The following is a 13,956-nucleotide window of genomic DNA, read 5'->3' on the forward strand; positions in this document are numbered from 1 at the left end:
GAAAAAGAGATATGAATGTAAGATACTGGTAAGCACATGGCTACATCCAACTTTTGATGTTAGTTGGATTAATTGAAATTATCATTTTTATTGTCAAAATTTTAATGAAATGTGGTTATAGCAGTTAATGAATAAAGAAAAGGTATTTTGTATTTATATAAGCAGATTACAGTATTCCATATTCTCTTTATTTATTTACACAATTTATTTTCTACCTCTGGCCCTGGAAGAAACTGGCCTGGAGAAGCATTTAAGCTACAGAACTAGTACATGAGTGTAGATCAGATCACTTCAAAAATGAGCTCAACTCTGCAAGGCATGTACTTCCACTTCTCACCTGCAGCAGTGGGTCAGGAAAAACGCTGTCACTAGCTGGCACAAATATTGGATGTTCAACCGCTTCTGGTGACACTGCAGCTGCTGCGTCACCTGATGATGAAGTCTCTGACACTGAGGGAGCAATGGTCATCATCTTTTTTGAGGTAGTGGCAGCTTTGTCTGCTGTTTTGTCAACTGGAACCCATTCGCCATAGGCACCCAGTGCCTCGCCCTCCTGAGTACAACAGATAACATTGTTCACAAGGCACAGTTACGTTGTTGCTCAGGTTTAGAGCAGGGTGGTTGTAGATAGACGTCCTACAATTAAACTTTCTTACCAAGTAGACAAGTAAATCTAATCCAAACTTTAAAGAATGTTGTAAGCTTGGAAACTGACCCTCTTCCGATGTTGGGAACCAGAAGACACAGGGAACTCTTTGGCAATGCCTGCGTCACTTCGCACAGCTGGACGAACTGTTATGTTCTAGAAAAAAAAAAAAAGAAAAAGAAAAGTTTTGATCTAGCCTGGTCTTCTCACACTTAAAATTAACATTTAATTGCATATTCCCCCACATAACACTGTAGAATGCACTTAATGGATGGCAGTCTGTGTTAAAAATCATATGTCATAATAAAGAGCCGGTAAATCAGTATGCATGGTATATTACACTGCAAGAAATTATAGCAATAATTAAATATTTATGCCCCACACTATCATTGAAGTCCATGGTAAAAGTAATCTGACTAAGTTTTATTTTTAATTACATAAATCATAAAAAACAGAACAAAAGGCTACTGCACAAACAGTAAGGGCAGCAATCTGTTTGGTATCCTTTGTTTCTTTTGGCATCTATAAAAGGAATGCAAACAGGCCACATCACAGTTATGTGGTTTTAGACATCTTTAGAGTATGTGCTCCCAAAGACAAAGGCAGTTTTTCATCACTGAAGAGTAATTCCTTGGGATTTCTGCGTTTTAATATGAAAATGTTGCCCAATACACTTTACTGCCATCTCAATGTTCACAAGACAGGAAACCAACAATCATATTATAAAGTAATAAGACGCAGTGTAGCCTTTGCATGGATGTTACGTTTATGCTGAAGCTGATAGCTTTTTGTTCCCGCAGAGCTGATCCTCCAAACGGTTTCCCATCATCCTCTTCGTCTGAAACATGTGGTACTGCCATCGGCAGCTCTCCTTTACTGTCCACGATCATCTTGCATTTCTACAATCATATACAGAGCAAATTAACGACTGCAAAATTTTAACGTCGCTATATCGCACCACATATAGCATTTAATTTTTACTAAATTTTAAAGATAGGCACAGTATGACCATTTTTGTCACTACTAGCTATTGATTTCTCTTGACCGTACATTCTAAGTAACTTCACTGGTGATGTTTGCGTAATTTTTAAGACCAAATTCTAGTTACATACCATATAGAAGTATTTTTGCATCAGTCTCTGGTATATTGTTAAGAGGATGGTAGTTTGGGATTTTTTTGTGTTCAGTTAAATTAGTAGCAAATGGACTAAAAAGTTGCAAGAAACAACATCTGTACTCTTACATCAGTAAATTCCTTAATGCTGATGCTGTTGGCCTGCTTCGCTGCTTTCCTCTTCACTTCCTCCAGAGCAGTGATGCTGGGTTGGGTAGCATTAGTAAGTGGGTTGTTGGTGATGGAGGGCAATGACAGCATTGAAGACAGACTGCTCATGTTAGATAAGGCTGCTGTCATCGTGGCTGTAAGGGATACAGTAAAACTGAGAAAGCTACCAAGACAGGAGCTTATACAAGCTTATAGTAATACACTCAATTAGAATCTCAGTCATGATAGTGAGTTGTCTATCCAGGGTTATAAAATATGAATCATATTCATGAACGGTTTGTGTGAAATCTTGAATAAAGCTATAAAAAAGTGTTTTGTGAGGTTATCTATACCATTGTGACCTTGACCTTTGTTCACCATTTTTTCTTTTTTTTGGGGGGGGGACGGGGGGTTTGACACAATTAATAACAGAAGACCATAGAGCAGGGGTCAGCAACCTTTGTGACATGGAGTGGCAGTTTGAAATTTTCTTCTCAATGAGTGTGCCATTAACAATAGCGCAAAGTTGAATTATGGCACAAAATACAACAAACAACGTGCGCAATGCTTCTGTCCCATGATTTTTAGCCGTGATAAAAATTTTGAGGGGCCAACTTGTTTGTCATAACTGGACACAGCATATTTAATTGGCTCTGCTTGGTTGGCTTGGTCTTTGAAAATGTCATTGTGCTTCATCTCAAAGTGCCGCTTCACTCTTGACGTTTGGCACACAACATAGACACACATGGAGTTGTCACTCCAACCCAAAAATCAGGACACACATAAAGTGAGGATCGTCATAACACTGAGATGCCAGCCTGCCACCTGGCCAACAATGTAGTGTGGCATGCAGAATTTTGAATGTTGTAGCGGATTTCAGATCCAGTCTGGTATGTCACTTTCTATCTTGTTAAATGACATGAGGCAAACTTGCTTCTCTATGTCAGATAGCAGATTGGGAGTGACTCATTAAGATTTTTACGTTCTGTAAGTTCTAAGACAAATGGAGAGTAATTGTTTCGTTTTTAAACACGATACCATATCCAGTGTTGTAGCACAAACATGACATATGTTACACAAGCAACATTAAGTTATCAGATCTGATCAAGAAAAACATTTTCTCATCTGAACAAGCTCAACTTGGGACAACAGGGAGTGAGTCAAATAGTTGTAAAGATGTCTACAATGAAGAAAAAGCAGCCGTTGTTTAGCTGTTAACACTGGGATGTCGTTTGTGTGTCCTGTCAATAGCTGGGTTCATTTGATGCCAATGATCTGACAGGTGCTACAACAAATGATGCCTGAAAGTGCAGCAACCGAATGGAATCAGAACCAGACCTGACTGTCCTCATGCTGGACATTGAAAGATGTTGCCAAACTAAATGGTCATCTATCTCAATTAATGGTTATTGATGTTTGAGTGCATCTGTTAATAAATTCATAAATAGTGTGGATAATGGGAATATTCCTTTAAACATTTTTTTTGTGATTTTAATAATAAATATTCATAATAAAAAATTCTCAGAAGAACTCATACCAGCAGTCATGCTGGCCATCGCAGCATTCATGGCCATATTTGGCAGACTCAGAGGAAGCACTGTGGACTTCAGACTAGCAGGGATGGGCATACCTGCTTTAGCACACATAGCAGCAGCATTGGCCTTGGCAATTTCCAACAGCTGCTCCTTATCTGAGGAAACAAAAAACAGAAACGAATGAAAGAATAAACACCAGAAACAAGGAGAGGCTGAGAGATTTTCATAGCATTACCACTAACGCTTATCCTTCCCTGTCTGGGAATGATCTCCTTATTATGGTGGGGGAGGAGGAAGGGAAGGGTACTTGGTACCAGAGCACCCTTGGCCAAATGCCAATGATCAATTTTGTAAGCGTATCATCTGACCTGAGACTGTGTGTTTTGGATACTCGGCTAAAGAGAAGGCCAGACCTCTGAGCTGATCACCATCTTGTGGTGAGTTGGGTTATGTGGTAAGAAAAACCCCTGGACAGACCTGGCAAGCACAAACGAATGATGCTGGTAAACTGGGAAGGTCTGGGGGTGGCCAGTGTCTGAGAGGCCTTTTACTTGCACTTCCAAAGGAGCTTTTCCCACATCCCTGCGGTCTTAGGGTCTTGGGTGCCTTGCCTAAAGGCTGCCGAAGGAGTGGCAGACCTAGATGAATGTCCCTCTCATTCAAAAGGCTGACGAGAGGGTGTGTGCCAATTACAGGGCCATCTCACCACTCACTCTCCTGGAAAAAGTTGACTCTAAAGTACTGCAAAGGACGACTTTGAGCTGGGTCGGCTCATTGTTGAACCCCAGATTGAACAGGAACAATAGAGTAGATTCTGCTCTACTCGTGGAACAATGGACCAGTTCTTTACTCTTACAGGGATCCTGGAGGTGGCCTTTGAAAACAATATCCCAGTCCACATGTGCTTTGTACTGTGGGAGGTGCTGCAGGATTTTGGAGTGAGGAAGTTACTTTTGAAGGCCATCAAATCCTAATGTCCCCAAAATAAGAGCTGTGTGTGGATAGTTGGCAGTAAGTCTAACTTGGTTCCCAGTGGGTGTTGGCTTCTGCCAGGGCTGTGCCTTGTGTCCGATCCCGTGAACAAGACTTTGTGGTGCAACAGTGGTGAGGAGGGGCTACAGGTCGGCAGTTGGATAATTGCAACATTGCTTTTTGCAGATCATGCGGTCCTGTTGGCACCATCAGCCTTAGATATATAATGCTCACTAGATTGGTTCACAGCTGAGTGTGAAGCGGCAGGGATGAGGATCAGCAACACTAAATCTGATGCCATGGTTCTCAGTAGGAAACTAATGAATCGCCTACACCAAGTGGGGAGTGAGTCCTTGCCCTGTGTGAAGTTTAAGTATCTCGGGGTCTTGCTCATGAGTGAGGGAACAATAAAGAGGACAGAGCTCTATTTGTAAATCTTTGTTCCTTCCTTTACCTATGGTCATGAGAGATGTGACACGACCGAAAAAACAAGATCGCAGATACAAGCAGCTGAAATTGGTTTTATTCTCGGGGTTAGAAGCTCTGATCTGGGAGAGACTCAGAGTAGCTGCTGCTCCTTTGAATGTTAAGATAGTTCAGGTTCAGAGAAGGAAAAGAATTACATGAACCACATGGTTCATGTAATTCTAATTTCAGTTCCCTCCTTATTTCATCTACTTGAGATACCCCATTTCCCTTTCCCTCACCAGGATGTCAGATCCTTTTGGGTTTTTAAATTGTGAGATCTAGACCTCTTCACACCAACATACAAAACCCTGCAGGATGCCTCAGTGGTGGACCACACCCCAGGGAGTCGGTACCAACACCTACAGCAGACCAGAGGGTGTGAAAACACACCTTGGGGTTAGGGGGCTGTTACGGCCGCCGCCGTATTATTGGGGATCTGCCTGTCTCTCCCTCTCTCTCGGTTGTTGTTTCGAGCGGATCACCTGGCGGATCCTGCGTGAGGGAGGGCGATTCGGGAAATATTGTGCTTCTCTGAGATCCATCTTCGTAGACATTTCGTGTTGGTTTCGTTATTTCATTTGTGCTAATATTTTGACTGTGGCCCTTCTTGTGTTCCCCATTGGTCACCTTCTTTGTTAACTGTTTACTTTTATTAATAAATACCTTTTATTTTCACGAAGAACAACAACGGACGCTTTCCAATTATCTAAAAAAAGTAAGATGTGGCCTTCTCGGAATTCCTATTAAGTGCAAAGTGAGTGAACCATATCCAGTTGAGTGTGATGACTTCAATGTTTCAAAGCATCAAGTACTCAGTCATCGTCCCCGTTTGCCTGGAAAACCTAGTTAGTGGGGATTTATTATGTGCTTTGGGGCTAACTATTGTTTAATGAGACTGGTTTGGTTTAAAAAAAAAAAAAAAAAAAAAAAAAATGTTCAGACAACCTTTCCACTGAGATGGTATGCCATTTTCAACATTCTTTAGGATCTTTTATTTGTATTTGGAAATTGAGGCTTCTTCAATTTCATTTGATTTGTGCGAGTTTGCAGAAGTTTAGAGTAATACAACACTACATAAACTTGAACCAGATCAATATAAACCAGAAAATTCCTTGGCAGAAATTTCGAGAGTGCCTTGGGGGGTGGCTGCTGCTGGGATGAGTAGATTGATTTATTTTCCAGTCACCGTGATCATATTCTGGTTTGGAAAAAGTACTTATTTTGTTACTGTAACACCCCCAGTTTTCACAAATGGTTCATATACAACACACTTTTGTATTGTGAGTGTATATACAACATATTGCAGTTTCAACTTTGACAGTCACGTGACAGCGCATTCCCATAACAGCCTACCATGCCCACTGGGCTGCACCAATGCTGTCCGAATTATTAAAAAAAAAAAAAGTGAATAAATGAGTCTGCTGGACATACTAGTATGTTTAGTAGGGCCCTCCTAGCCCACATATTTGGGACAGACATGTGACGATCAGTTTTGCCAGCCCTTCAGTAAGTAAAGTCAATTACTCAATCTGCATACTTTATTGACCATAGGCGTGTAATTTTAATACTGTAGGAGAGCTATAAGCCATAAATGAACTTTCTTCTGTTGATTCATTCTTCTTTTTTGCCATTGAAACAGGCCATCACTTCTGTGAATAACTTCATGACTGTAATTAATGCTTTGTTGAGAGACATTACATAGGAAAAATCTATTTTGTTGTTTAATCTTAGAATATAGGGCAACCAAACATCTTTTCATGGGGAAACTTGGCATTTACATCCAGGATGCGATCAGCTTTGATTACCGTATTTTTCGCACTATAAGGTACACTTAAAATCCTTAATTTTTCTCAAAAATCGGCAGTGTGCCTTATGTATGAATTCTTGTTGTGCTTACTGACGTCAAATTTTATGTGGTACACTGCACTCAAAAATTTGTCAAACTGTTTTAGTGTGATATTGGTAAGCGACAAAGCCGCTCTGCATGATGGATTGTCGGAGAATTCCCAGCTGACACAGGGACGTTGTATTAACGTTGGTCCTTGGTTGGATTTGGGTTGCAACATCAGAGAGCGTTAGATTATTATGTGGTGCTGGCAAGCAACCATCATCCAACATTTAGTCAATGTTACCTTACTATAATTGGATGTCAAGCCAACGTTAAGTTAATGTAAACATAATTTTCAAATCCATATAATAATTCTTATTCTTATAATAATTATAATCAAATGTTGGGATACAACGTTGTTCCAACGTCCCACTAACTTCAGGTGTTTGCCATTGCTGGCAACAATAAACCAATCAGAACAGCACGCAGTGCACTTACCTCTGCCATTTTTTGTAATATATGTACTGTGCATCGCTTTATATGTTTTATCATGTGCCTTATAACCCGGTGCACCTTATGTATGAAAATAGGCCCGTTCATTGATATTGCGCCTTATAATGTAGTATGCCTTATGGTCCGCAAAATACAGTAATTTGCGGTCTGGACGCTAACGGATGAGTGAGGATCTCCTCTCTACTCTGATTGCCTGTGAGGGTGCTGAGAGGGCTTTGGAAACAGGATCACGGCAGCACCTGCTGCTGCTCGTTGAGAGCTGCAGAGCGATGTGAGCTTTCACGTCAGTCTACACCAGAAAAGCCTCCATTAACAGCAGAACCAGACGCTAAATCAAGACACAAACTTGGCAACACTAGTGATGATAACGCTGATTGATCTGATTGACCTCTTTTGGCAAAGGCAGCTACACTGAAAAAGAAGGAAGCCTTGAATAAACAAGAAGTGAAACTCAAGGCTGAAAACAAGGAGCTTGAGCTTAAGACTGCTTTAGCCACTTCAGATGCTAAACTGGAAGTTTTGAAAAAGTTTGAAAAGGCTGATGTTCTGCAAAAGGATGATGAACAGTCTAAGCCTCAAGAGAAGAAGCCGGCTGCGGTGAAGAAAGGTTATAGAGAGTCTGAGTCAGGCCATTACGTGGCCACTGAGCATTGTGACAATACAAGAAAGAAACATAAGCACCCAACACTCTCCATTGCTGCACAGTCATATCAATCAGACATGAGTGATGAAGATGAAGACGAGTCTTATGCAAGCAGCAGTTCTGTCTACAGTGCAGCAGGTGCAAGTGCTTTACCTGCTGTAAGACGACGTTGAAGCGACATTAGGGAACTACTGATCAAGCAACAAAAACTTTCGACCCTGCCACCACAAAACATTCCCACCTTCAAAGGAGATCCGTTGGAATACAGACTCTTTATCAAAGCGTTTGAGCACGGGGTCGAAGATAAAGCAAGGATCGATTATACTTCATGGAGCAATACAGCAACGGACAGCCCAGAGTTAATAGGGAGTTGTCTACACATGGATCCAGACAAGGGTTATCACAAGTCTCTTAAAGGAGCATTTCAGAAATGAATATAAGATCTCTGTGGCATTCATAGACAAGGCTTTGAGTTGGCCTACTATCAAGGCAGATGATAGTGAAGGTCTCAACGCACTGGCACTCTTCCTTACCAGCTGTAACAACGCAATGTCAGACATGGATTATATGGAAGAGTTGGATAACGTCGCCAACATGCACGCACTCATTAACAAGCTTCTGTACAAGTTGAGAGAGAGGTGGAGGGGTGTCACCTTTGACATCCAGGAGCAAACGGCAAGAAGACCCAAGTTCAAGGACCTTGTCAAGTTCATTAACATGCAGGCTAAGGTTGCACTGCACCCTTCGTTTGGAGATATAAAGGACAGCAACAAAGGACAAGCTAGATCTCCTGTGGACTATGTTTTAGTTGCTTGAAGCGGGGACACATGAGCACATCCTGTGAGGAGAAATTAAACTGTGAAGTCTGCTCATTGCTTCATCCCACTGTGTTGCACATCAAGAGCAAAGACATAGTTCCACCTAAGGCAGTCATTGCATCACAACGAGAAGCAGTCTATGATCAGTGGATTTGTGGACAAAGCAACCAACATATGTTCTGGAACTGGGGCCAGGGACGCAGTCGCATCCTCGCCATTGTTCCAGTAAAGGTAAAGTCCAAGAAACGCAACAAGGTGGTCACGTCGTATGCCTTTTTGGACCGAGGCAGTACGGCTACCTCATGAATGAGCTCCACCTCAGTGGAAAGAAGATCAACATTCTCTTAACAACCATGGCGGAACAAAAGACTGTTCACAGCCACGTTGTAAAATGCTTGGAGGTGTGTAGGCTACAAGGTTGCAACTTCATTGAGCTACAGGAAGTTCTCTTTCAAAAGACCATCCCCAGCCAACAAAAGGAACATTCCACTACGAGAGGACGTGGACAGGTGGCCTCATCTGGAGCAAGTGAGAATTCCCCACATCGATGCAGAAATATGGCTGCTGATTGGGACCAATGTGCCAAAAGCTATGGAACCAGAGGAGGTCATCAGAAGTGTGAACGATGGACCTTACGCCGTAAGAACGATCCTTGGATGGACAGTGAATGGCCCATTGAGAGAGAGCAACTGTGAACCAACTGGAGATGCGAAATACGTTACATCCAACAGAATTTCAGTGGCTAAATTGGGTGAGCTATGGAACCAACAGTTCAAATACAACTTTCCGGAAAGTAACCAAGAACAGCTGGAGATGTCCCAAGAAGACCTTCAATTCATGGACAGTGTATCGCAGTCTGCCAGACTGGTAGAGGGACATTACTGCATTGGCCTACTGCTAAAGAAAAAGGAGCTTCAAATGCCAAACAATCGTGTGATGACAGAGCAGCGGGCCATAAACTTGAAGAAGCTTCTCAAAAATAATTTGTTTCGGGAGGACTGCATCACGTTTATGGGTGATATGATCACCAAAGGCTTTGCTATGAAGGTTCCTGATGAAGAGCTTACCTGCAGTGATGGAAAAGTTTGGTACATTCCACACCATGGAGTGTGCCATCCTAAAAAACACAAGCTGCGTGTTGTGTACGACTGTGGTGCGTCTTATCAGGGAGTCACTCTGAATGAGGAACTTCTTTAGGGACCAGACCTCACAAGTTCCTTAATTGGAGTCATCACCAGATTTCGCCAAGAACCTGTGGCTACTATGGCTGATGTGGAGGCCATGTACCACCAGGTACGGGTCCCACAAGAAGACGCTGACCTCCTTCGATTTCTTTGGTGGCCTGGTGAACCACTGGAGGAATACAGGATGGTCATGCACCTATTTGGTGCTACTTCGTCACCAAGCTGTGCGAGCTACGCCCTAAGACGTTGCACTGAAGACAACAGGGACCTGTTTGACACTTCAGTTGTCAGCACAGTACTGCATAATTTCTACGTTGATGACTGCCTTAAGTCAGTGAGCACCGAAGAAGAGGCAGTGTTGCTCTGCAACAACCTGAAAACCATCTGTCAGAAGGGGGGCTTCAGGTTAACCAAGTGGATTAGCAACAGTCGGGTGGTGCTGGCAGCCATACCTGAGACGGATAAGGCAAAAGAAGGAAAAGATCTGGATCTGGCTCAAGAGTCACTCCCCATGGAAAGAGCATTGAGAGTACAATGGTGCGTGGAATCCGTCCAATTCAAGTTCAGGATTGTCATACAAGGTAAACCTCCAACCAGAAGAAACATTCTCTCATTGGTGGTTTCTGTCTAGGATCCTTTGGGGATCTTGGCTCCAGTGGTTCTGCCTGAAAAAAATATCTTGCAAGAGCTCTGTTGGTTGTGACGCCAGTGAAGAGGGCTATGCCACGGTTACCTACGTGGTTCAGCACAACAGCAAAGGTCAAGTCTATATCGCGTTTTTTATGGGAAAGGCTAGGGTTACCCCACTCAAGCCCACCACCATCCCACGCCTGGAATTAACAGCGACAAGTATGGCAGTGCGCATGGACAGATTGTTAAGGAAGGAACTGGAGCTACAGCTCACAAATTCAATGTTTTGGACAGACAGCACGGCTGTGCTGAAGTACATTAACAATGAAACAACAAGATTCCGGACGTTCATAACCAATAGAGTGGCGGAAATTCGGAAAGTGTCTACAGGATCTCAATGGAGGCATGTCAGCACACACTTGAATCCTGCTGATTACGCATCAAGAGGACAGAAAGTGGATGTGCTTGTGCAAAACCAAGCCTGGATCTCTGGACCCGACTTTCTCACCCAGTCATCTGACAACTGGCCAGAGAACCCTGACCGTCTGACAGATCTCAGCGCTGCTGATCCAGAGATCAAGAAAAGTGCCACCATAAACGTTCTTGCAGCAGGAGAAATGGTTGATGTGATGCAGAAACTCATCGAGTACTACTCTTCGTGGATGCGCCTTAAGAAAACAGTAACATGGATCCTTAAGGTGAGGAACACATTGCTTTGGATGGTCAAGAAAAGAAAGGCGCAAAGAGAAGCCATCGCACTGTCTGAAACTGACAAAGATCAACAGGAACGGCAGTTGCACAAGTTCATGGCGAACTACAAGGCAAGCCTCAGCAAAGCAAGTATCACAGTGGGATGACTTGAAAGAGGCTGAAGTGGAGATCATACGCCACTGCCAGAGAAAAGGATTCCAAGAAGAAATCACCTCCCTAAAAAAGGCTGAACCTGTTAAGAGGAGTAGCCACATATGCAGGCTAAACCTGATTCTTCAAGACGGCATCCGTAGAGTCGGAGGAAGGCTTAACCGAGCAGCCATGCCGGAAGAATCCCACAAACATCCCGTTATCTTGGCTAAGGACCTTCGAGAGTTAGAGCTCATCCTTCAAGAGATCCACAACAACGTAGGTCACAGTGGACGCAACCAATGTTCGGACAACGGGACCAATTTTGTTGGGGCAGAGCGTGAGCTCAAGAAGGCTATTCAAGAATGGAACACGTCCAAAATAGAGGAAACATTGTCTCAACGAAGCATTAAATGGATGTTTAACCCCCCCGCTGCCTCGCATCATGGAGGAGTATGGGTTTAATCAGATCCATCAGGAAAATCCTCAATGCCACCCTCAAGACACAGAATCTGGATGAGGAAAGCCTCCAAACATTCCTGTGTGAAGCAGAGGCCATTTTTAATGGGTGACCCATTACCACCCCTTCCAGTGACCCCATGACCTCGAGGCGCTCAGCCCAAATCACCTGCTACTATTGAGAACCAAGCCGTCTCTACCTCCCAGACTTTTCCAGAAGGAAGATCTGTATGCACGTTGAAGGTGGAGGCAAGTCCAATACATGGTGGGCCTTTTTTGGAAACGTTGGGTGAGTGAATACCTGCCAGAGCTCCAGATGCGCCATAAGTGGTCTCAGGTGTCTCGTAACTTCGTGCCAGGGGACATTGTTCTGCTGGTGGATGATACTGCACCAAGAAACTCATGGGTCATTGGCAAAGTCCTTGAGGCAATGCCAGATGAACATGGACTTGTTCGCCGGGTTCATCTAAAGACTAAGACCAGTGAACTAGTAAGACTGGTACTGTAGCTTTAAGACTGCAGCCTCGCACGTGGAGACACACGGTTTTCTTATCATGCTTGTGTAACCTGCTTGTCATGCCTTGTACAGGTTAGAAAGAAGAAAGACAATTTTTGTGGATTACTGTGACACTTGTGGGTTTTTCATTTTTTCCAACTTAACCTGGACGTCAAGTGGATTATTAACAACAGTGCATGGGCATGTGTAAAGCCAAAACTCCTGCTAGACAACTTTGCTGTTACACATAATGTACCCTTATATTTCCGATTCACTCTGCTTCTATGGAACAGAGTGGATGCTTCTTCATCATATCTGCTTTTTTTTTTTAACAGAATTCCAAAATGCAAATGAACAACAGCACCACAATTTTTTTACTGACCCAGTTCACTGATGCGTTGAGGGCTGTTGGTTGAAGTGCAGTGTTTCCGGGTTGGCGATCTGTTTTTGCGGAGGATAAGTACAGGAGAGTGACTTGGCTCTCGTTTCCAGCGGTCCCTTTGGCTGTATGTCGCCCTCCTCCTTCCCCGTGACACTGACATTGAGCGTGACCTCCTCGACCTCCTGCCCCCTGACCTACAAAGTCACCATAAAGTTCAAATTTGCGTCAGTGTCATGATTGCAGATTGAAAGAGAGTGAACACCTCCAAATGTAAGACTGTGGTATGGGAGACCACGTCTGATATGATGAAGAAAAAATAATTAAGAAAAAAAAAAAAAAAAAAAAAAAAAAAAGAACAGTGCCATCAAAAACAGGCATCTTGCTATTTGAGAGTGGTGGGGATGCTTCTCAGCACCAGAAAGAGGCACACTGGTCACAATGGAGCAGATGATAAATGCAACCAATTACAGTGAAGTGAAATGCATTGTTTCTGTATGAAATGTATGAATTTTGAATGCTGTGGGGCTAAGGACTAAGATGTCACCTTAGTCATTCATTCATTATGATATAATGGACAACATTCAAGATCATCTCAAACAAACCATCTTAATAAAGAAAAGGACTGGACACCATACCTCGACCTCGACCTCCTTGAAGTACTCCTTGATCTGGATCCCTTTCTGTGACTCCTGCATGGTGACTTGGATCTTTTCTGCCTTTTGGGTGACTTTCCTTCTCTGTTCCTCTGTGGGGACTTTGGTGGTCTGCTCTTCTTTGCAAGTGATTCATCGTTCCTAGCAGGGTACCTAGGGTATTTTGATGTTTTGAGCAGAGGGAAACTGGGCTCTGTGGTCTGGCCAGGTTCAGTCAGTATGGACTGGTTCAGCAAGGACTTTGATGGGTCACAACCTGCAACTTTAGTATTAGGCAGGAAAACATATATTACCCTGACATACTTTAAAGAACTGAATAAACCTGTTTTAAAAAGGTTTTCAAGGTGAACCATTGGTACGAAAAAAAAAAAAAAAAGACAAATTATTCAAAACCTATGACAGAAATGACCATACTGCAAGTTAAATCTAACCTGTCAGCCACTAGAATGGACTAACCCTCATCTTAACAGTCACGATTACTTAATTTCAGATTGCTGTGTCCTCAGAAGCTGTAGTTTAGTCAAAGACCTCATGTATGTCCCTGGAGCTCAGTTTCAGTCTGCTACATAAATGGTTTAATTTAGGTTAAAGGTTAAAGACAGTGGTTACAACAGCTAAGATAATT

The 13,956-nt window shown here is 42.9% G+C and overlaps 2 protein-coding genes across 4 annotated transcripts in view; both read right to left on the minus strand.

Moving 5' to 3' along the window:
• Positions 1-13,956, minus strand: part of LOC115038391 (NACHT, LRR and PYD domains-containing protein 12-like) — a gene marked incomplete at its 5' end in the record, with an annotated part of 488,710 nt that overhangs the window by 229,584 nt on the left and 245,170 nt on the right. The window lies entirely within an intron of this gene.
• sonb (SON DNA and RNA binding protein b) overlaps positions 1-13,956 on the minus strand; it is a 35,981-nt gene that overhangs the window by 14,944 nt on the left and 7,081 nt on the right. For 2 of the 3 annotated variants that reach the window (XR_003840533.1, XM_029497231.1), the window contains exons 7-13: positions 13,314-13,593; positions 12,679-12,872; positions 3,448-3,600; positions 1,890-2,065; positions 1,411-1,545; positions 716-802; positions 338-553 (exon numbers count right to left, since the gene is read on the minus strand). Coding sequence is in view for 2 of the 3 variants with exons in the window: in XM_029497231.1 (XP_029353091.1) it covers positions 338-553; positions 716-802; positions 1,411-1,545; positions 1,890-2,065; positions 3,448-3,600; positions 12,679-12,872; positions 13,314-13,593 (1,241 nt within the window). In the remaining variant the exon portion in view is untranslated. The remainder of the gene's footprint in view (positions 1-337; positions 554-715; positions 803-1,410; positions 1,546-1,889; positions 2,066-3,447; positions 3,601-12,678; positions 12,873-13,313; positions 13,594-13,956) is intronic. The other variant, XM_029497232.1, reaches the window with a different exon arrangement.

This window comes from Echeneis naucrates, unplaced genomic scaffold (assembly GCF_900963305.1).
Source record: "Echeneis naucrates unplaced genomic scaffold, fEcheNa1.1, whole genome shotgun sequence".
Lineage (NCBI taxonomy): Eukaryota > Metazoa > Chordata > Actinopteri > Carangiformes > Echeneidae > Echeneis > Echeneis naucrates.